At 35.1% G+C, this 24,821-nt stretch overlaps 1 protein-coding gene across 4 annotated transcripts in view; it reads left to right on the top strand.

The window, feature by feature from the left end:
• The window catches only part of LOC128229687 (A-kinase anchor protein 9-like), a 152,671-nt gene that overhangs the window by 114,891 nt on the left and 12,959 nt on the right, over positions 1-24,821 (top strand). For 3 of the 4 annotated variants that reach the window (XM_052941487.1, XM_052941496.1, XM_052941505.1), the window contains 14 exons: positions 72-1,793; positions 2,152-2,437; positions 2,819-2,928; positions 3,158-3,376; positions 5,931-5,954; positions 9,105-9,269; positions 9,546-9,741; positions 11,608-11,652; positions 14,770-14,992; positions 16,269-16,289; positions 21,257-21,395; positions 21,686-21,897; positions 22,213-22,480; positions 22,920-23,129. In XM_052941487.1, the coding sequence (XP_052797447.1) occupies positions 72-1,793; positions 2,152-2,437; positions 2,819-2,928; positions 3,158-3,376; positions 5,931-5,954; positions 9,105-9,269; positions 9,546-9,741; positions 11,608-11,652; positions 14,770-14,992; positions 16,269-16,289; positions 21,257-21,395; positions 21,686-21,897; positions 22,213-22,480; positions 22,920-23,129 (3,840 nt within the window). Of the gene's footprint in view, positions 1-71; positions 1,794-2,151; positions 2,438-2,818; positions 2,929-3,157; positions 3,377-5,930; positions 5,955-9,104; positions 9,270-9,545; positions 9,742-10,439; positions 10,473-11,607; positions 11,653-14,769; positions 14,993-16,268; positions 16,290-21,256; positions 21,396-21,685; positions 21,898-22,212; positions 22,481-22,919; positions 23,130-24,821 lie in introns of all 4 variants that reach the window. The other variant, XM_052941479.1, reaches the window with a different exon arrangement.

A 24,821-nucleotide genomic window follows, 5' to 3' on the forward strand; every position in this document is an offset into this window, starting at 1 on the left:
CATTTTATTATGAATTCAGTGGTTTTTAGGGTTTTTGTAATCTTACATTTTTGTGGCGTTATTTTGTTTAGAATCAGGAAGAAGTAATTATCTCCCTTGAGACTAATCTGAATGAGGCTCGGACCGCAGTGCAGGAGCGTGACACAGAAATCTCAGACATTCATCACCTAGCCAGCGAAACCCGCTCTCAGGAAGCAGAAACTGTCTCTGCTATGCACAGCCAGATCACTAACCTACAAAGAGAAGTGGAAGAGCTACGGGCCCTGACTAAACTGAAGAAATTCAGTTCTGAGGGCTCAGAGACGGGTCAAAGTCCTAGATCTGGAGGGTCACAGGGAAGACGTCCCTCACCGACAGATGGTGCAGATTTCAGAAGCTCCCCTGACGTGTCATTACTTCCTGGTGATGCCACAAGAAGGGCTTCAGATGAGAGTTTCCGTACTGAAGGACAGACATTCCTTGAGGCGGTACAGACTATGCAGGACCAGGAAGATTCGGGGCACCAGTCATTTGAGCCTAGTGGCACCAGAGAACGGAGTCTTTTAAGGTCAGAGTCCCCTGAGGGTCAAAGCCTGTCACCAAGGCAACTGAGACCACAGGAGGTAGAGATCTTACAAAGGGAGGTAGTTCCAGCCTACATGGCGGCAAGCCCCAGTCCTCCTACCAGGGACGGGCCTGAGTACCAGATGGTCACCCAGACAAGCGAAGCCCGTTCAAGGTCATCATCAAAGAGCAGCTCCCCTGTGGATGCAGAACAACAGAATGGGAGAACCCCAAGTGAAGGTCATTCTGAACTGGATGCCCAGAGAAGTGAAGATGAAAGGTCAAAGCAGGTTGAAGGTCAAAGGTTGTCGCCAACATCCCGCATCTCACCCAGTGAGATTCATAGGTCATTAAGGGAAGGCCACAGGACACCTTCCGAAGGCCACAGAACACCTACTGAAGGTAACAAAACACCAACAGAAGGTCATATGTCACCAAGTGAATTCCACAAAGCTCTAAGGCAAGGTCGCAAGTCGTCAAGTGAAAGCCACAGGTCAGATGGTCAAAGGTCACCAAGTAATAGCCAGGGACACTCTTCCAGGAAAAGTTCTCCGAGAGATGGGGATTTTACACCAGTAGGTCAGAGGTCATCTCCAAGCCAGAGGTCAACTTCAAGCCAAAGGTCATCCAATGGAAGAACTGCAGAGGTAGGAACCTTCACCCTTGACACAGAAAACTTGGTATACAATGTACCCAGCAGCCAGCAGGGAGCTGGGGAATCTGAGAGGTACATTGGTGAAGATGGACAGTTGTATGATCGTGATGGCAATCTGAGACCTCGCTATTCCCAACCCACTGAGGTACAACATGGGGTCCAGAGTCAAAGTGAAGATCAAAGTTCACAGAGAGATCAGGTCTTACCAGAGGCTGCACAGAGCTTGTCTTCAGAGGCTGAAAAATACATTCAACAACTAAGGAGGGAATTGCTCATCACCAAAACAGCACTTATGCAGATACAAAGAGGAGAGAGATTTGATGAAGGTGAGCCTCCTGAAGGTCGTGACCTTGAGGTTGCAGATGAGGTCAGTCCAAGGTCATATCCAGTTGCCATGGAAACTCAGAGAGTTCTAGATCAGGGTCAGGGTGATTTTAGGATCACTAGTGCCCCAAGCCAACAGGCAGAACTCCGGTATGAACCACTATCAGATTACCTTGACCTGACCAGTGTTCGACAAAGACTAGAAAAGGCTCAGGAAGAACTTGACCTCTACAGGACTTCCACAAACCTCTCAGCACGAGATTTTGTGCAGGCAAGTGTGAGGGTTATGGGTTGTTCATTAAATTTTAGATATTAATGGCAGGGTCTTCATTCTTTAAATGCAGGGTTTGGTTGCACTAATTCTTGACAGCTATTTTACAGTTTTAAGGATTTGTATTTAAATTGTGTGTTTCTAACTTATAATGCTTTAGCAACTAATGTTTAAGATGATTTAACTAGTTTTGTGGAGTGTTTGATTGGATTATGTTTGTATTTTGTTTTTTCTGCCAATTAATACTTGAAAATTGGATTTAAACTTAATTTAATTCTTACTTGTGATATTCACCATATTTAAACGTTATAAACGCAATAATGTGTAAATAATGTTTATCTATTAACACAACTTACAGAAGGTTATGAGCCTTAAAGACGAGCTAAGCTCAGAACATCAACGTCACATCTCTGAACTGACCCGGCGTGCCAGCCAGGACACCGAAGCTCAGCTAGCAGCCCTCCGTATTAAATACACCGATGAAATAGAGCATCTGAAACGACTTCATGGTCGAGAGGTGGACGAGAAATTACATGACCAGCTGCAGAAACTTGAGCGCAAGTACAAGGCAGAGACGAACAGGCTGGTGGTTAAACACCAGGAGGAGATAACTGCCCTGAAGTCACGAGCAGGGCTCGACTTTGGTAGGGCTTAGAAAACAATTCTTTAAAATATTAATTTTTTCATATTCATTGTGACTATTTATATATATGAGTTTGTTTGGCTTTAAAAAATGCTGATAAATATAATAATTTTAAAAGGTTAAGCATGTATTGAATAGCAAGTATGAAACTTACTTTCTTTCGATGAATTTTGTCAATAGAACACATGGCAGGTGAAATGGACACATTTCTGAAATTATTGTATCTTGTACATTATTTCCCTCTAAAATTAACATCTAAGGCATGTGGGTTTGATATTGGCTTGAGTTATGAACTAAGCTGTTATCTTTCAGTCCTGTAAAATGCTTCTTGATACATGTTTAATCAACATTTTATTAATAGTTTCACCCATTCCTTTCCTAGATGAGTCATCCGTCCATGAGCGGGAAGCCAGGCAGAGACAGGATGGGGTGGGGGCAGAGATGGGGCTCGTTAATGGACACGGAGCTGAGCCCATGTCTGCTAAGCTACAGGTATATACAAGTTATATAAATGCCATATTTACAGCAAAAGTAAATAATATACTAGGAATATTCATGAAATAAATAATTGATAATGAGATTGGAATATTTTATTGACATAGCCCAGAAGTCCTGTCAGCTAGAACTCGGCTACATGTCCTTATTTTCAACTAGAACCTTATTTTACATTAGTAGTTTGGCAATATTGTTTGAATAAACAAATATCCCTATTTTTTTGTAGGGCATACTGCGAAAACTCCACCGTGAGGGCGTCCAGGTGTTAACAATCTCTGAGCTTGAATATCTGAACCGTTCTCAGTCCTCGGCAAGCCTTCCGCGTGATGCGGATGTCGAATCACTCCGTGCGGGGTGGGAGAACGAGCGCCAGTCAATGATCTCAACCATACAGGCCCTCAAGGACCTGCTCGCTCAGACGCACAAACTCAGGGGGCTCGATAAGGTTAGGGTTTTGTTTCTTTCTTGGAATAATGATTTCTTCTATCTGATCTTGGTATGGACAGAGAATGGAGAGTTTTAGATTGGCTTCAAGGCAAATATTCCTGACATTGTATTTCTTTCTATTTCTAATAAAATGATGTATTCATAATTATCACTGTTTGACCCACAAAGTCCATGGTCATAATTGCGGAAAACATTTTGAAGCTTTGATTAAATTATTTGTAGATAAACTTATTTGAAAGACATTGTCAATAAGCTGTGATCATTGAGTTAAAAAGAGATGTATGGATAAATTAACTATTGGGGCCAAAATATTTGAAAACTAGTGATGGGTGAATCCATGAGACTATCATCTTTCCTTTTAAAGGGACTGGACACCAGATGGTCATAAAATCAGCAATTTTCATTATTTCCACAAAACAAGCATAGCATTGTCAATATAAGCTAGTATTAGGCCGATAATACACAATTTTGCATGATTAAAATAATATTTTGTGGCTGACTCAGCTGAGTTGACCTGTTATTTTTAATTTAATTCAGGGATTCATGTGGTTACAAACCCAGTAAATTTCGAATAGCATAAACTGCTAAAGATACATGTGTCATAAGCAATGTTATACTTAAGTGGGTAAGACTCAATGCGTTGTACATAACGATATCAATTTTTTGACAATTTTCTTTTTTTTCTTGCAATTTTGTTATCTGGTGTCTAGTCCCTTAAACAACAGGGATATTTGCCTTAACATGCTTATTGATTTGATTAATTACTTTGGAATATAATGTATCTGCATTTTGAGCATTCTGTGCATCTTGCCTTCCTTTCCCCTCCATTCATATACTTGAACTTCTTCAGTGTTTCATATGTGGCATCTTTGAAGTTGTTAATATCAGTTTTTTACAAAATAAACAACTTGCTGTTATATTTCAAAGATTTGTTTGAAAATTATATGCTGGAACTAAAGTTTCTTCTGCTGTATGTAAAGTTGGCTTCGCAAAGACTTTCATGAAGCTAAAGGCCTATGTTCTGTAAAGGCCTCCATCTTGCCAAAGGCCTATGTTAAGCAAAGGCCTCCGTCTAGCTAAAGGCCTATGTTCTGTAAAGGCCTCCATCTTGCAAAAGGCCTATGTTCAGCAAAGGCCTCCCTTGCAAAAGGCCTATGTTCTGTAAAGGCCTCCATCTTGCAAAAGGCCTCTGTTCAACAAAGACCTCCGTCTAGCAAAAGGCCTATGTTCTGTAAAGGCCTATGTCTTGCAAAAGGCCTATGTTCTGCAAAGGCCTCCACCTAGCAAAAGGCCTATGTTCTGCAAAGGCCTTCGTCTAGCAAAAGGCCTATGTTCTGCAAAGGCCTCCGTCTAGCAAAAGGCCTATGTTCCACAAAGGCCTCCATCTTGCAAAAGGCCTCTGTTCAACAAAGACCTCCGTCTAGCAAAAGGCCTATGTTCTGTAAAGGCCTATGTCTTGCAAAAGGCCTATGTTCTGCAAAGGCCTCCACCTAGCAAAAGGCCTATGTTCTGCAAAGGCCTTCGTCTAGCAAAAGGCCTATGTTCTGCAAAGACCTCCATCTAGCAAAGGCCTCAATCTAGCAAAAGACCATTGTGGCAAACAGTTAATACTCTGTTTGTAAAAACAACTGAATCACATATTGTAAATGACTGGGTATTAGACGCCCTTTTTTTCCCTCAGATTTCGATGCAAAAAAATGCCTGCGTATAATACCCAGTAACAATTTTTTTAACTTTTTTTCTGAGGTCGATTTCAAGCCGAGAGTTTGTTTTGATTTATGTAGAAAGGGATGTTACTCGCGTCATATTGATCGAGTATATACGAGTTAAAACGGCAGTTTAAGATCGGGATACGGTATATCTTAAGACGTTTATAATTTAAACAAAAATATTTTTCGATTAAAGTTATTCAATATTATTTTGAATAAAAAATTGAATTGAACAATAATTAAACTTGCATATAGAAAAGCAAAGTTGGGCCCTGTCAAAACATTTTTTGTCAGTTGTACGAGAAGGTGTGAAAAACTCGACTGTCTTTAATCTGTATGTTAATGGTCTTGTTTTTTCGCACTTTGTCACATTCTTTATTCTTTTCTGTAGGTGTTGACATTTTGAGAACAAACCCGTACAATATAGGGTTTTTGCATAACTTAACTTTCCATTCTTGACAGTTTATCATTGTATGGTTTTAAAGATAACCATCGCCATTTTCACGCAAAAAACAATAATTTTGTCACTGTCAACAAACATGGTCGCCGAAAATGCTTGACGATTTGACATCTTTTCTATGCGTCTTTTAACCAAAAACATAGATTAAAAGTTTTTTTCTTGGACTTTTCACAGATTTTTTTCCCTGCGTCTAATACCCTCTATCGTCTTATACCCAGTCATTTACGGTATATTGATACAAATAAACTGTATCAAAATCTGTTATTTTTATCACCCATTATGAAAAAGCATGGTGTCCTACGTGTGTATAATGTATCTTACATATATACATATATGTGTATATATATATATCCTATAAACGTCACCGTGTTTCACATACACAGGACGGAGATGATGATGAGGACGAGGTACGTAAAATTCACTGTTCCACTACCTGCTGACATTTACAGTCATAATATTGAACATTGTCATAACTCATGGCCGGTATTAATAAAACATCTTAAGTCGTATCGTAAGTTAAGTCAATTTATTAAAATTTTCATTGTCAAATAAAAAGAAAAGTATAAGTGATTTTGGAATAAGAGTTGTGTTTTTTTCGATAATATCAATGAAGATAATGTAACTGAGATGTTACGAAGTTATTAATGACCAGTGAAATACTTAAGCTAGGAAAACGACTGAAGTTCAGAAACAGCTGAAGGTGTTTTATAAATACCGGCCTATGCTTTAACCTGCCATGTGACACACAATTTAAACAAATTATTATTTTTTAGCTCTACTGGCCAAAGGCCAGAAGAGCTTATGCGATGGTAATGTGTACGTAGTATGTGCATCCGTGCGTCTGTGCGGTCGTGCGTTCAGTCTTCAGTTTTGATTGTATCTCGATGAAACTTTGTACAGTATCTAGATATCCATTAGAGCTCGGTTCCTTTCGAAAACCAGCCAGATCCGTCCATAAATGTCTAGATTATGGGCCATGAAAGTTTTAAAGAAATGCTTTCTATTTTTAGCCAGGTCTGCATGAGTGAATTCTATTTTTAGCCAAGTTTACATGTACATGTAAATTCAAGTCTAGAGTTAAGGGAGACAATTTGCAAGTCTAGGATTTTGAGAGACAATTTGCTTTTTGCTTCTGCAGTTGATTTTGTGAATTACTCTGCCTTGTTCTTGTTGAAAGCCCAAAGGCCATTTTTTAGCTTTAAGTTCTGTAGTTTGCACATTCATCTTAACAAAATTGGTTGTGAATGTTTAAGTTATGCACCTGGTGTCATTACTGGCCACACCCAGGGTTCACAGGTTTGGTAAACATAAATCTGGAAAGGTTTGAAAATCTTTTTGTGTGTTTGTGCATCCATCTCAGCACAATTGATTGTGAATGTTTGTTCAAATTGATCAATGTTGTCCTAGGATGCCCTTGACTTTGACCTTTTGACCAACTTTTTTTAACTTTTAAAACTACAGAAATTTTTACTATGAGTACAGTTTTGAAAGCATTTTTTTTTTTGTCAGATGACTTCTACTTGGCACATATTAAAATAGTTCATGCAACTAATCTGCTTACAATACTTTCTGGGCTCAGATGTTGAACCTGCTACGTTTTCAGGTAACCTAAACACAAAACATAAAGTATATGTCTGTTGCCTTTTACCCATACATACATGCTCTGGATTGATATGACCACAAAAGCCATGCCAGTAGAGCATAAGCCCTTTTGGGCCTCTTGTTTAAACGGTATTAAGATATTTATTCCTGATCAAGCAATTTTGTCTACTTATTGTTCTACAGCTTGCCAACATATGCATTTTAAATAGTTGTCATTCTCATAAATTTTATCTTTAACTTGCCTAGTGACACACAATTTGACTATTTAGTGGTATACAAAAATGTGGGTAACCACCTCTCACCCAAAAGGTCGTGGATCTAGCCTCAATAGATCCACTTTCTAATGGACACTCAAAATGAACATTTGTACTGGTTGCTATACTGGAAACTGATTTGGGAATAATTCATATCAGCTTATACCGGTATCTACAATCCAGCTGGTCTTAATGTTTGAGTTACGACATAAGCTCATCTATCTTTGTAGAAAAAAATGGTGGTATTGTCATAATCTTGGTGTCGGCATTGGTTTTGATGTGCAAAAAGTTTTAAATTGGTCAGAGCTCGAAAGAATTCAATGAAACTTGGTAGAACTGCACCAGGGACAATACATACATATATAGCAAAGACCATAACTCTAGGTCTAATAAATGTGGTGTTATAGCCCTTGTTTAAATGAAGAAGAACATGAACAGACAATTTTAAGCATTGCTCTACTTGCTCTTGTTTAGAACAAACAGCTGTTAAAGTAACTTTATTATAATACAACTATATAACAGTGTTTTTTCACCTTTTTGTGAATGGGGCCAGGGCCCTTAGAATTGTTAAAATATTTCAAATTTCGACCACATTTTCATTCAGAAAGAAACGCTGTATAAGAATACTTGAAATATGATCACTTTTAAAAGAACATTCCTCATTGTGTGTCACACCAACATATTTTGCTTGAATTGCTTTGCTGTTGTTTAAAATGTGCAGTTTATAAATTGTTTTATTATAATTGTATAAACTTGGGTTTTTCTTTGCATTCAATTTTGTGAGTTATAATTTGCTATATTTGATGTAATACTGAAGAACAATTAAGCATTTTATTTATTTTTGGCACAAAAGACCAGTCATGCGTTCAGTTAAGGCTAGTTGTCGCTCACATTAGCTAACTTTATTTGTATCCCTGACTCATCTGAATGCTTACTCTGCAAGCGTGGAACCAACTCGCTCACTTTAGCTATAATGAGCGAATGTTACCATTAACTGACCCAGGCTGTTCTAGTAATATTCTTATTGAGGAAATACATTGTAGGGGTCTACTGGTTGTGTGTATTTTTTGGAGTGTTATATATGGAGATTAGGGCAATGATTTTAACCTTTGAATCCTTTGATATGCATGCATGCTCCTTTCATTATGTTTGTATCCAAATTTCGATCCATAAATTATAAATGTCATGTTTTTTGTTCAAGTTTTAAATGCATGTATGTTGTAACATAAACAACTCGCTTAATCCTAATAAACTTATTTATTGGAACGTTTAAAGTATTATAGTTATGTATTAGTATGTTTAAAGTATTATGTAAAAAAAATGATACATTAGCTAGTATGATTGGCCAATGTATGCATGCTTTAGTAGCGGCAGTAACGTTACGCACCCACACAATATAGATGATACTATGTATTAAATACATATCTCCTTGGGTTATGAATGTAATAGCTATCCTTTACAGCCTAAGGCAGCGCAAGAAAAATGTACAAAATTTTATCGCAAGAAAACCTAACACAATTATTTTTCTGATTAAATCCCAATTAACTACATATATAGGTGGCATGAATGAAATAAGAGTGATTGGTCAATTGGAAATGCTGAAAAGTTCATTTTGCATGACATTTTAAATATGACTTGCCAATGAAAACTCTTGTAACAAACTACAGAACCTTGCTTAACCAATGAAAATTCTTGTTACAGAGCCTGGAGGGATCTGATTGGAGGGCGGAGCTTCTACGTGCCATCAGCTATGTGTTCACCAAGGAGCGTGAGACGCTGCTTGCCCAACTCCGATCTCACGTCCTGGCATTCCCAGAAACCAACATCGACGAGGTGCAGAGACTTGAACAGAAAATCAGGAATATGGTATGAGATGGGGCTTAGTACATTGTAGTGGTAGACTTGATACATATAAGTAGATAAGATTTACAACAAAGGTTTGATGTCTTAAATGTAAAAAAGAACTGGCCCCACTTGATGTGGTTTCTGTAAAATTGATCAATTTATTTCAAGTATGAAAGCCTGAAGCAGATGAAAATTAATCCAATGTTTTTGTATGAGGTTCTGACTCCACCAATTTTTCCACTTGAATGATGACATTTATAGAGTTTTTATTTCTAATACACATTTAATACCTTCCAGGAGTCCCAGCACCAATCAGCCCAGGAGCAGATATTCAGTGCGGACCGACAATCCCTGCTGGCGGAGTTACGAGATCTCCGTGCACATGCCACGATTGCCCGCCTCCAACAGCAGGAGGAGCGTGACCGGCTGCACGAGAAACTCGCACATGCCGAGGACAACGCCCTGAAGAAGGAACGTCAGCTCAAACGACAAGGTGAGAATCATTGTTGGAGTTATGAAGTTTTTAGTGTGCATTTTGATAGATTATTATCAGATAAGTTTGATAACTATGACTTTCTTAATCATTGTTAAAAATGTACTGTTTGTATTGTATGGCTTTGACACTTTATTGTATTGTCTTTTTTTTGTGTGAGTTACTTGAGAATTCATATCATTTAACTATGCATATTGTATGTAATTTATTTGCACAACATTGTTTTTTTGTTTGTAATACAGTCAAAACATATTTTCTTATAATACACTAGTCTAATACAACTTGACATTGACGTTTATTTTGCTTTTGCTCTACACATTTAGTGTCAAATTTTTACCGAAAAATGAACAAAATCTATATCGCTTTATAACTTCTCTAAATTTTGTTTCATGAAGTTTTGTATTGACTGGCATTTCATAAAACAATCATACATATACGTTATGTTTTTAACTAAACACTTAGAAAGGAAAAATCGTTCTAGTATATAATACAGAGATATTATTTGTCCAAGGATTTCCGTTGATATGATGTGTCCTGGGACCAAAAAAGAAAAAAATAATCTTTTTTTCTTAAGTGATTAAAGTAAACTGGTTGCTTTTAGATTTACTTTATTTGATGATAGTATTGACACTCCAGTTTGCGTTATATTTGCCTGTATCTAAAGTATTTAGCTTTACGGAACTGTATGTAAATTTAAGACTCGGAAGAAACCAGTCTGTCCGAATACCAAGGTAAGGGTCACAAGAGTTTACCCTCCTCTAACTCTACATGTATTTGTATGTTCTAATGCTCAAATCTACTATACCTTCATACAATCATGTATTTAGAATACAACCTACATTTTTAGCCAATGAAATAGCAGATATACAATCATTAAGAACTGGGCTTAAACATTAAAAAATAACCTTTCACGGGTGCTTAAAGGTCCGCCCACTGTCACTCATCCAATCTCTGCGTCAGATTTCGTGTTGACAATGTGTCAACCAATGAGGTTGTATTCTAAGACAGTCAGATGAGCTGAAGTAATATTTTAATGATTAAGAATGGCTCACTACCCTCACTCCACCCATTCTTAATCATTAATATATTACTTCATTTCATCTTACTATTAGTATATTCAATCTTAATTCTTTATTACTAAATTTTGTGTTCATATTACCTTTTAACTTAATGTGTATCCATAATTATTAATGTTTTATCAATCTTGAGTTCTCGATTACGTGGTGACCCAGAATTAGTGTTAGACTGTCAATCTATGATTTAGAGGCAAATATCCCTTGTGATGCAAGGAATTAGGACTGTGGAAAGGGTTAGCTATATCTTGCCCAGCATTGATACAAATGGTTGAGGCCCTCATAGTTAATTTATCAAGATATCTTTTATTAATCAATAGACACAGATTATTGCTAATGACCATCAAACAAGTTGATCTGCAAATAGACTTTAAAGGACCTCACAGAGTTGTGCAGATATTATGACCATGGACTTTGTGTGCGTAAACTATGAAAACATTGTGATTTCATAAGAGAAAAAAGAAAAACCAAGCTCAAGGATATTTGCCTTTAACACTTAAACTTTGTAATATATAGTAACAGAATGCTATGTTTTCAATTGAAGTATTATACAGTAGGTTACACACAGTTTTTCAGTAAAAAAATAATTGTAAAATATTAACATTCGATATAATTTTCTGCAAAGTAAATCCAAATGAATTATAAAGTATTTTCCCCCAATACCAAATAAACCTTGAGCCATTCTGAAGCTTAGTCTTACATAACTACAAAAGAATTTAGCTGTTTAGTACTTTCTTTTCTAAAATTGTAAGTTTTTCAATGGTCAAACAATTTGGCGTTTCTTTGACTATAGAATTGCCTGAAGAACCCGAACCGCTTGATTTAATCTCTGCAGGAGGTAAGAGGAGTGCACCCCACCTCTTTTTGATATGATGAAGAGTATTTGGGGGCAGGGAATTGTGCACCCCAGCTCTATTTGACATGATGAAGAGTATTTGGGGGCAGGGAATTGTGCACCCCACCTCTATTTGATATAATGAAGAGTATTTTGGGGCAGGGAATTGTGCACCCCACCTCTATTTGATATGTTGAAGAGTATTCAGAGGCAGGGAATTGTGCACCACACCTCTGTTTGATATTTTGAAGAGTATTCAGGGGCAGGGAATTGTGCACCCCACCTCTATTTGCTATGTTGAAGAGTATTCAGAGGCAGGAAATTGTTTCACTTTGTAGTTAAAAAGAATAGCAACTGTTCTCACTGCTGTGAACATTTTTCTGTAATGAATGACTTTGTTGTTGAAATGAAATATGGTAGTGAATGATTCAAACCATTGAACTCTTTCTATCAAACAGGATTAGCAGAGCCTCTGCCTATATTACGAATGGGTAGGGTAAACTGTTTTTGCGAACGTTTTCGCTTAATAGCTTAGACATTTTTTTCGAGACAATTTGTACAGTATCAGGGTTTTTGAAATTACTAGATAGGCCATTGGTGTGAAAAGTTTAACAGTTGAATCGGTTGAATAGATAGAATAAATGACAAATAGAAATATAGGAGATAAAAAGGGTTTAATTAACATTCAGTGGGTCGATTGTTTTGACGAATAGAAATGTAGCGGGAAAAAAGGGAAAAATTTACATTCAGGTGGCTGATTGTTTTGAACTGCGAAGTGAACAATGTGGTTATTTCTGCATCATTGTTCAATTTTAAAAGTGAAATCTTTTATTATAATGTGCTGATATTCTTGAACAATACAAGAGCTGAAAAAATTTGCATCAAGAATGGTAAAAAGTGTTGTAGATCTCAAGTGTGTTCTGGAACTTCACAGAAAAGTAAAGATTTGAAAGTTAACAACGATGATGTTAACAATGAAGTTCTGAACAATCGGCCCATAGTTAATTCATTATTTATGGTAGCTCAAACACTAAGTGAAGATAGGTATGGGGTTGAAATTTCAACATTTTTGTGGTGTTTTGTAGCACAGTCTAACTTTGTGGTTGGTGTTTTTGTCATAAAATTTATGTTTAGGCAGTTGTGGGTATACAGATAGCAGGCTATGATGTTTGGGTATTTGTGTTAAGGAAACAAATTTGTTTTATATGTGTATTATATGTGTTTTATATGTGTATTATATGTGTATTAAAAGAAAGTGTTAGCAAAATTGAACCTTTAAAATGTTTTTAACTCTTTAAAATGTTTGGTCGAATCCGAAGCATGGCTGTCATATTAGGGATTTCTTTGTTTAGTGTTGTCATTCATGTCTTCGTGTCAACTTTCGTTTCCAATCAACTTAGTTAATTGTTCTCCAAACTTGGTATGCATATTGTTGATGGTCCCCTATTCATAAGGGGGTCTGTAGGTCAGAAGTCAAGGTCATTATAAGTGACCTTTACTAGAAATGTTATTCGCCTTCCGGACAGACACACAGACATGTAGTAGAATTCTAGTTAATCTGAAATATGAATGTTTAATATGTTAAATGTATCATAATTAATAATCACTTTGTGGTTTTATTCCATATTTTCACGTTAGATTATAATTAATTGATAACAAAGTATTATACCCCAGAAGAGAAAATTAACTGTCTCGAATATTTCCTAATAACTGTATGAAAGTTTTATCTGTGCTAATATTTGATACATATATTGGCCTATATTTAAACAACACTCTTTCAAATAGAATATATTAAAAATTCTACACAAATGACTTATATCTTCTTAATCGTTTGAAGTAACAATTTTTTCTCTCACTAAATTGATTTTGGGATCAGTTTATCAACTATTATTGAATCTTCATTAGGCCTGGTATATGGAAAATTCGGAAAACGGAGTCGGTGACTGTTTGTTTTATGTATTGACAAGTTGAACCTATTGTCAGCGATGTTGATCGTAGATTTATTGCGATCTTTTTCATGCTCAACTAATCTTGTAAGCAAATCTTTCAAATGTTTTGACAAAGTTAAGTTTAGCATTTTTCTGCTTCAAATCTTAGATCACAAGCTGTTAGCAATCAATATGATACCATGTTTCCTTCCGTTTTAATTTGTGTCTTTTTTTTCTGTTAAATAATTTTTTTTCAAAATTAGTTTAAAAAAGTACAAAATTAGAGTATATAATTTGTATTTTTACAGCTAATTAGGTGTTAATAATTGATATTTCATAAACAGAGGATTTAAAGTGAAAAAAATGAAGATGATAAAGCAAATAGAACTTGCTTAGGAATTGTTAAGTGCTTGATAAGAAAGCCATGTTACTTAGTAGATGAAATAACAATTTGGTGAATAAAAAATTCATTTAGAAGCTACCCAGCAAAAATGTGGAGGAAATTGCTTTAGACTACTAAAGGAAAGTGGAGGCTAATGTGATGATTAAATAGCAATTCTTGAAAACAAGACTTTGGGATGAAATATTCATTTTATAATTAAAATGAAGGATTTACTTTAAATGAATAAAATTTTAAGAGAATAAATTTAATTTGTAAAATGAATTATTAGGAAATAAAGTTTTGAGTTCGGCACTCAAAATGCCGAGTGGGGATTCTGATTCATTGACGCAAGTTGTTAAAGACATCACCGGGGGAAATGTTGTCATGACGCGCGATCTTGAACACCATGTCATCTGGCACTACCGTAATTTTAAACTGTTAAATCTTTTGACTAGCGATTGATGATGATAATTTTGTTCTATTGATACTGTTTCATAAAAATGTGATTCGTAGAATTTTATGTATATACTATCATTTTAATGTTTTTAGCCATGGACGCTTTGCAAAGGAAATAAAATTATCATTTTCCAATTTTTACAAAACATTGCAGTTTGATTTAGATTCTTCACATGACACATACAATTGAAACTTAATTGGTATTTAATTCAATTTTGCACATATCAATTATTTTTGTGTACATAATAATCCCATTGCATATTTTATTCTTCCTCTGATTGGACAATTTTTCCGCACATTTCCTACTACCAATAACCCATATATTAATACTTCTCCCTTGTGTATGTATTACAGTGCAGCTTCTCGAGTTCAAGATCCAACAGGAGAAGGTTCTTCAAGAAGACCTGCGTACGAGCTTGGACACGGAGCGGCATAACACGTCTGACCTCTCCGGTCAGCTCTCTCGTGAGAAGGTTACCAATCTTGACCTTCAGACGGCTGCCTCGACTCTGCAGGGTCAAGTCGCGAAACTGCGGGAGGGACTGGAACGTGAACAGAGTCGATATGTCTCCATCACGTAAGTTACACGAGGCAGTTTGTGCTTAGTTAGTCTAAAGATTATATTAAAGCTTCTATTAATCAAGAACATTACCTGATGTGTCTTTTTTTTATCTTTTCACATACATACATGTAGTTTACAGTGTTCAGTACAGATATTTTCCTATGTGATTTGAATTGAAAAAAGGCATTGCATTTTAAAATGTATATATTGCAAAATGTGTCAAACACCAAATAGGAACTTGCATTTGAACAGAATTGTGTGGACATGAACACCTATGCATGAAAGGGTCCCTTTAAAAAGAGAAACTTTTCATACAATGTTTTCGATATTATTTCCAAATGTCTGAAAATTGTCATCTTGAAATATTTATTTGGCATTTTTTTCTTTTTAAAACAACAGAGTTTTTATCTTAGTGCATATATAATTCATACAGATCCTCAGATGGATTTCCTGAATAACTGTAGAGTGAATAAATTTGATGCTGGGAACTCCTAAAGTATTCAAATATCCATCTGCTCTCAATAATTAATCAGCCTTGATGGTTTCTTGGATTGAGTGGATTCTATCTGTTGGATAATACTAAATAGTTTCAAATTGTGTTTTTGAGGCAATGCCTTTTTTCAAGGATTTAAGGAAAATTAAAACGATAATTAGGTACAGAACGAGACTTTTAAGGTAATTTTTAAATGATTATTTTGAATCAAAGCTTGTGAATCATTTCATGTTTTATAAAATAAAAAAAATAGTTATGTATTTTTCAGAAAGTTGGTTCTAGATTTGTTTAACATTCTTTGATATTATTAAAGGCACCTACTTAGAGAATTTATGTTGTCAATTATTTGTTTTAACTTTTTTGAAATTGACTTATTTTACTTACGAGACAAACATAATTTCATTTAAATTATATATATATATATATATACATATGCTTTTTGGCAGAGAAGAGCATTTTCCATCACATTTTTAAAGATATTATAAACAAGGTGCTCTGATCTGATCAAGTGATAATTTTTTTATCGACGTATCAAACATTTCGTTCTTATTTCACACAAAAAAAATTCTGTGTCTGTCCGTGGAAACGTGAACAAGTTCCTCTAAGGTCATTGAGGAAGGCATACAATAATGTTTAATGTCTTAATGTGACAAATTATGATTTGCCATAATATTAGCTTAGTAACTATTTTAGTTGCACAATATATAGATACATATGTAAAAAATGTTTTCAATAGTTTGGTGTAAGTTATTTAGATTTTCTAGATTTTTAGATGTTTTGCTTTCCCCACCCACACAGGCTTATGTGGAATTCATTGGTGTAAGTTTGACTGGCTTAAAGCTGCCAAGCATTCTTCATTGTTTTCACCTATCATACTCTTGTACCAGTCTAAAATTTTAAAATATTGTCATCCCTGTTACTCTGTAAATAATGAATAATAATTTAAATGTACGGCTCCCAATTCTATAGAAAAAAATGGCGGCAATTTTGTCCACCATCTTGAAAAGAAAGAGGAAAAAAATAACTGCATATTTACAAAAAAGAAAAGAAACTTTTTTAGAATATACATTTCAAATATATATCCTTAGGGTACCGATGAAGTTAGTTTTTGCGCTTTGACTGGGAGTCGGACATTATACATGTACAAGTAAATATATCATCACATGTCATTTATTAAAAAAAAAGGAAGATAATTCTATAGCATCTGCAAACACAGGTTGCTAATGTAATTATTCTACCTTTACACAGTTCGTATTCATAACCAAAAAATATAATTCACAAACTTGGGTTAACGGTATAATATCACATGTTATAATCATGTCACTGCCATATGTATTATGTACATGTATGTCATATTCAATTTTGCTTATGAAATACCAAGTTTAGTAATTAAAAATGCAAACAAGTTAAATATTCTCAACATTGCTTCAAATGTAAAAAATGTAGAAAGTAAGATGGTTTCAAATAAAACTGTATTGACATTACTTAAGGCATGGTATTTCATCTGGCTGTACATATCAGCACTTGCTTTTCTTGATTGCCAGAATCAGCAAATTGCAGTTACTTTTCTGGTTGTTATTTGTTTTTGCCAGAAATCTTAAAAAAGTTTGTTTTGATACTTTGCAGTTTGGATATTTGGTGGTGGTTGATTGCTGTTTTTTTTTAAAGATTTAAAAATGAAAACCTGATGTATCAATGTGAATTGATTGATTAGTATCTAATCCTTTATTAATATTAAATCCAAAGTGGTTAGGTATTGTAAATAACCGTGTTAGTATGTGACCTGATATGGAATATACAGAGCACCCTGTAATGTTTATATTACAACAACAACCAGTTTACATTTATCAATATCCCCAGCCTTACCTGGGAAATGTTTCATTTATTCATCCTAATCGGAAATATCTATTTAGGCATGATATAAAGATTAGAATTATGACCCTGTATTGGAAAATATGCGGTCACAGCATGACCTGTCCTGGACCAATGGCATTGTGTTATTCATGTTGTTAAGGGGTGTTATATTTTTTATTTGTATCATGGGTGTAGGTAGACCTGAGTTACCAGTAAAGAAATTTTGTATCATTTTCTGTCAGTTTTCCAAAATGATGATACGCACATATATTATAAGTTAGGGGTTAAAAGGTGACCTGATATGGTATAAAAGGGGCAATGGAAACCATATCAGGTGAGAGCTCGAATCTGAATATGGTTTGCTTTGCCCGGTATATCCCATATCGGGTCATGTATTATTCCCGTAACATATATAGCACGTCAACAACCTGTTTAAATCGATAAAATATGTTTCATTAAAATATTCATCAGAATCAGAAAAAATACTTAATTTTGATTCGATATAAAGATTAGTGACCAAATATTGGGTCACCGCGTGATCAGTCTTGGACCAATGGCATTGCGTTATTCATGTTGGAGGTGTGATATGCGTCCGACATATATTCAGCAATGTAATTATAAATATTTAGTTTTTTTCAAATGTTGGTCAAGTTAAACCCTTTTGAAAAAGTACATATCCTATTAAAAAAGAACAATTATATCTTCTAATTATGACATTTTTCGAACAATAAATACTTACAAGGACACTTTGAGCTGTTTGCAAAAAACAAAAGACAATGCACATAGATGTCCTCAATGGCCTAATCTAGATAAAGAAAAACCGGGAATGTCCTCAATAGCCTAATCAAGATAAAGAAAAACTGGGAGTTAATTGTATTACACTTTGACCGCTTTAACAGCTTAACTCAACTATGCTCAGGAATTTGGCAGGCTGACAGTCATGTCTGCTGAAGAGATTTAAATATTTCTCGATGAATTAGCGCTGAAAAGATTATTATTCCATTCCATAATGTGCTGATCTGTGATTTAGCCAAAAAATTGGCAACAGTAATATTTGGCCCTATGTCATTAAAGTTTTGTTCTTAAGAGCGTTTTGTTTTGTGGTAACTTGTATAAGTGTCATCCTTAATGCTTTTGTTGGAAATAATAGAAAATGGTGGTGTGTTTGTAAAATGCGGAAATATCTTATGTTTGCAGTAAAATATGGTTCAAATTAGTGTATGTGACTTGCATCTTTTAGGACTGAATTGGACTAAAAGCGTAATTTAACTGAGTCAAGCATTACAAATGGAGATTTAGGTCTAAAGTAATTGTTCATAATTAGAGAAGCACAGAGTGATTAGGTATTGATCCAGAATATAAAATACTCCTTGACAATAAAGTAGCATTTAATTTGTGAGTATATGAATTATTAAGCGGGAAAACTTGGGATTTTTTTTTTTACCCTTGCCCCAAGAAAAAAGAATGACCTGTATCACTGGTGTGCTATTTTAATTTAGAGACAGAAGTTTGAACAAAAAAGGATAATATAGTTGTTAATTCTGAGCATGTTGTAAGATTAGGAAAGGTAGAATGTAGGACAGAAACAAAGATGTACAATGCCACTGTCATGGCATGTTTGAAAATTAAGTTTGATAGGAATTTAGAAAGAGATTTTTGAGTACAGATGCTTGGGGTGACAAGAACAAGAAGTGTGGGAAAACTATGAACCACAGAATCGCTCATGACTCTAGGAATATCGCAAGATTGCACAATGAGTTCGGAGGAAGTTACTGAACAGCCGCGTTGCGAGGAATGTGACTATATAAACTGTATCTGTGAGCACGAACCACGGGAAAATGGGGACGGGGTAACTGGGGAAACATCATCGGATGGGGAGTTACAGGACTCTACGGAAATATACTTTGCGTGTACGGCAAATATTTATGAGGGAAAGTGTAGGCTTCTGCAGTTTCAGAATGCTGTGGAAAGGTAGTGGCTAATTCTAGGCTAAGTTTTGCAAGTTTGTTTAACCCTTTAAGCTGCACTCTCACAGATTGACTGTTTTGACAACTTTTATTTTTTGTCTTGAAATTTGTCAATTTGTTTGTGAATATCTGGATATTAGACTCAGCTGACAAAAAATCAGATGGCAGTTATTCATAATTACAGTCGAAAAATGATGTTATATGACTAAAAGCATTACTAACACTTTAAGAAAATTAAGTTTATCTGCATAAAACATTAGTTTTTGAACGTAAATATGAAAAACTGCGATCTGATTTTTTGTCAGCAATCTTATATCACTGGTTTCCAGACATTTACGCAAAATCGGCTCATTCAAATCTAAAATGTTGCAAATAGTTCAGAAAGGAATAGTCAATTGTTTCCAGTATGTTTTGTAAATTCAGGGGGATTAATCTATTAACGAATTAAGTACATTAAAGTGTTAAACTGGGTTCTGGTCCAAGTATGTGCCTATGAAGGGTGTTGCTAATTGCTGTTGTTTTGTCATGGATTATACTTGCATTATAATCTTGATGGATTAAAAACATCTTAAGTAGGTTTGTAATAAGTATGTTTAATCTTTTTTATCATTGCAAATCTTTATTTCTTGTAATGGGTATGTTGGAACAATATAAAAAAATCATGAACTGATTGTCCTAAAAACTGACCTACATAATTGTTTTAAATTGTTATGAACAATAAAATTGATTTAGAACCTAGGTTGTTAAGTTAGAATATTACAAAGCTCACTAATGCACCAGTCAATTGTAACCAGGGTCCCCCCAGGTCCGGGGGTATACCGGGGATAGCCGGGGAAATGGGCTGTGTTTTTACCTTTCAGGTGGCCCCGCAGTGCCGGGTGAATGCGGTGGTTCCCCGGACCTGCAGGGGCCGTGGTTACAATTGACTGGTGCATTACAGTTAAACAGAACGTTATGGAGAACTGATGGTTTCCCGCAAAAAGTGAACAAACTGAAAATATAATTTAATATCATCCATCAGTCAATTGTAAAAACGATGATATTTTGTCTACTGGTTATTATTAGGCTAGTATGCATGTTTGAATGATTTGATTGGTTGATAGTCATAATTTGAAAAATAGTGACCAATCAATAATCGCTTTGGCTAACTTTGACCAATCCAAAGAATTAACCAATTTAATTCTATTGGCTGCTGGTGACCAATGATAACCAGTGACCATATATAGACATGACAGAATCGTTTTTATAGGGACTAGACAACAAATGATGCCATTGTAAGAAAAAAAAGAAATTTGTCAAAAACTTACATAAAATTGATATCATTGTGTACAACACATTGCATGACATCATTAGTTTAAGACACATGTATCTTTGGCAATTTTGTGTATTTCTCCAATTCAAAATTTACTGGATTTGTCGACGACCTAAATTCCAGTAAATATAAAAATAGTTTGGGTATATGTATCTGTACTAATAACGTGACAGGATACCTCATCTGAGATAGCGACAAAATATTCTTATAATCATGTAAAATGATATATTATCAGCTTCATACTAGCTTGTGCTGACAATTCTAGGCTTGTTTTGTGGAAATAACATGTTTGCCGATTTTGGCCCATCTGGTGTCTAGCCCCTTTAAGGTATCTTGTGTACAATAATGTGAATTTCGATGCCTAGTGACTTCATATTTCGTTGATATCATTTGAAACAGATTAAGTAGAAGAGAAAGAACATGATTGTAAAACATATTCTGAAAAATATTGCAAAATTGCGCTACATTTTTTTTTTATCAGTAATGTATCCTCAGTCATTTATCGTTGATAATAATACAAGTGAGAAATACCCTTTCAACTGATACCAAAGTTATATGGGGTCACCATGAATCAAAATTTACCATTATTGTGAATGGCTCAAAACACTTGCAAGCTTTTTTATGCATCGAATTACCTAAGTTATTTATTACAGAAATGCCCTGGAAGAAGAGAAATCCAAGTCCCTGAACCTATCGGACCTTCTGGACTCCGAGCGCCAGACGTTATGGCGGGTACAGTCCGAGTTGGAGGCCCTAAAACAACAGGGGCTGGCTGATCCCCGGGCAATTGAGGTAGGTGTATGATTTTATGTATTGTTTGATGAGTAAAGGTCCTGTTTGGCTTCACCTTCTGAAAGTCGGAACAACAGGGGCTGACTGACCCCCGGGGCATGGGAGGGTGAATCAATGCAAAAATAGTGTCTGATAACCAAACATACAAAAATTACCAAGGAGATCATGACTTGATGGTACATAGTAATTGTAAAACCTCACAAATTTGTTTTTGATTATAAAAGTCTTCAATAGTTTTTGAAGATTTTTTTCATTCAATGATTCAAAACATCATGTATTGTCCACACCAGGAGTTGAGGTCAGAACTCCAGGAGGAGCGAGACCGTCGATGTGCCGCCGAATCCCAGCATGAGATTGATGCTGTTACCGTGGGCAACCTGCAACAGGAAGTGGACATGACGCGGCGACACCAGCATGCCGTTGAGGCTGAGCTCTCAGCCAAGGTCAACAGGCTGCAGCAGGCTCTAATCAACGAAGAACAGCGACAGGCTGATACTGCCAGGTATGAAATGCTTGATGGAGGAGTGAAATATATAATTATAGATTAAACATTTTATGTATGATTGCATTGATTTTGTTTAACATTTCACCATTCAAATAAATATATTAATAAACATTTGTTGTTTAATCCATTAATATTCAACTTCTTGTTTTAATGCTGCTGTGAAAACAAAATTTGAATTGTTTTAGGAGAAAAAAAAGCAAGTATGCTTTTAAAATTTCTTCTAGGGCCTTAGAGCTTCAAGTGTAAAGGGATTGTGGGTCATTACGAAGCTCAGAAAATAAAAATGGTTGCTTACTTAACGTTTCTTTACAGGGCATTGGAGCGTGAGAGAGCCCTCATCCAACAGCTGCAACAGAGCTTGGATTCAGAACGCGAGGCTGGCAGAGATCGCGTGTCCGTATCTGAGGTGACACTTCAGTTGGAGGCGGAGCGAGCGAGTATGGAGAACACACGTGCCGCCCTCGCACGGGAAACACGGGCTCGAGAAGATGTGGAGGGAGAGAGACGGATGTTGAAGGAACATCTTGGTCAGGAACGGCAGCTGAATGAAGAAATAAAACATGAGCTGGACAAAGTTCAGGTGAGAACGACCATGTATACTGTATTTCAAAGGTTTCATCCAGAACGTGTTATTATAAAATGAATATTGTGATATTTAAAACAATTTTGCATTATGTTTTTAAATACAACCACTACTTAAATCTGAAATTAAAATTTTTGATAATGTTGATGTAATTTTTAACACTCATGTTTATATATATATTTTTAAATATGTCTTTATAAATAGTTTTCATTGAAAATCATTCAATGGAACTTTCACCAAAAGCATTTTTATCGATCTTTCAATGAAAGATGAAGGTATTTATTGAAATTGATATCCCATGTGTTTTTATGTAATAAGTGAATTGGAAATATTAGAAGGGATTTGATATAATTATTTTAATCATTTGTTTTGATGCATAAGAAAGAAAATAGTTTTAAAATATTAAAATACCTCATGTATAACCAACATTTTCCAGTTTGAGCGTCTGGAAGCAATCAACAGTTTACAAAAGGAGCGTGACCTGTACGCCCGTATGAAGGGTGAACGTGACGCCCTCACAGAGGAGGTGCGGACTGTTCGGACTCGGGAATCTGAGAGGGAACATCGGCGGGAGGAGGAGAGGCTTCAGGGAAGACAATCTGCACGCGAGGTGGACAGAGATCGTGAAGAGTCAAGGATCAAACTGGTAATTAGATTTAACTCCCAAATCATAACAAACATTCTTTGAACACTCTTCAGTAATTCATAACCAACTTAGTTTGTAAGATGCAGGACTTCTAAATGATATTTTTTTGTGTTATTCCTTTTTTGGTTTAAACTCCATCAGAAACACTAGCTTTTTTTCTTGGTTTAATGCTTAGGGCAAGGAATATGATCACAAAGGTAATTATGTTGCTATTTTAACAGCTGTATTGAAATCAGTTAAAACCATTGCTTTGGAAAGAACAAATCATCTGGATCAAGTGGCAGACTTCTTAATTAAGACTGCTTCTGTGTTACCATTTAAGTCATAGTCAGATGTGTTTCTTAAATTAAGACTGCTTGGGTGTTACCATTTAAGTCATAGTCAGATGTGTTTCTTAAAAAAAGGATAGATATGTTTCTGGCGTGGAAAAAAGATAGATCTGTTTCTGGCGGGGGGAAATGGATAGATAATTTATGTTTCTGGCGGGGGGGGGGGGGGATACAGTACTGTTAAGACCAAACTTGACAGTTAGTGAACTTCTTGTTCACTATCAGTTCACCATCAGTGCACTTCGTAGTGCACTAGGGTAAGACAAGGGGAAGACTAGGGAAAGACTAAATGCAGACAAGGGGCTGACCAGATAAGGTTTATTCAGTCTATAATAAAGGCTATCTTTACAGTGAAACTTAGAATGATGGGTGTAGTTTAAACAGATGTTTTAATGTTAATTAATTTATAGAGAATACTTATAATCCATTTGGATCTTTCATGTAAATGATATAGATTTATTGAATTAAAAAACTGATGTTTTGTAAAAAGGAAATTGTCAAACAAAGATATTTAAATGTTTTTTGTTTTCTTTATTAATATGCATTGCATTATTTTGATATTAATTGATAGGTATAATGATATAACTTTGGTTCTGGGTTAAAGGGTTTCATCTTCAAACACTTATTGAACATAATGATGAAATGAATTCATAAGCCTTTATTTTAACAATAACAATACATTTTACAAGGATATAATGAAGTTGTTCGTTATTTAAAATAGGTAATCCTCAAGGTTCATACCTTATTGTTCCAAGCTCAAATTGTGGAATTGTTGTGCCATTGTTGATTCATTCAAAGGTTATAAAAACAAGATTTTCTTCCATCTATTCTAAAACTTATAATTTTATGTTTATTTTTGTTTAACAAATGTATTGTGATTTAAGGTGACAGCCTAACAGCAATCATTATCAAATAAGTACAACATTAATTATTATAGTACATTTTCTAAATTGTACCCAGATTTATTGATTGCATTTCTAATTTGAAACACATAATAGATAAACATATATTTTAGAAGTTTTGTATAATTGGTTCTGCTGCTTCATTATTAAATGAAATACTATCCATTGAAGTCTACACTTAGCCTTCTTTAAGCACCCCCCCCCCCATAGTACACAATTCTGTGTATTGATCTTTATCTTTATTGCCTCCTGCTGTCTTTTAAATCTCAGATCTGTCAGTGTTTGACTTACCGTTTCATTTTGATAACTTTTTAAATCATATTAAAAGCATTATAACAATGCTTTAGAGTAAGAATAAGAGTAATGTTATTTATTATTAATAATATCCCATTTATATGATTTATATCCTACAACATAAATGTAATGTTACTTTATTTGTTTATTATTTACTTCTCATCAGT

The sequence above is a fragment of the Mya arenaria genome, chromosome 1, assembly GCF_026914265.1.
Source record: "Mya arenaria isolate MELC-2E11 chromosome 1, ASM2691426v1".
Classification (NCBI taxonomy): Eukaryota; Metazoa; Mollusca; class Bivalvia; order Myida; family Myidae; genus Mya; species Mya arenaria.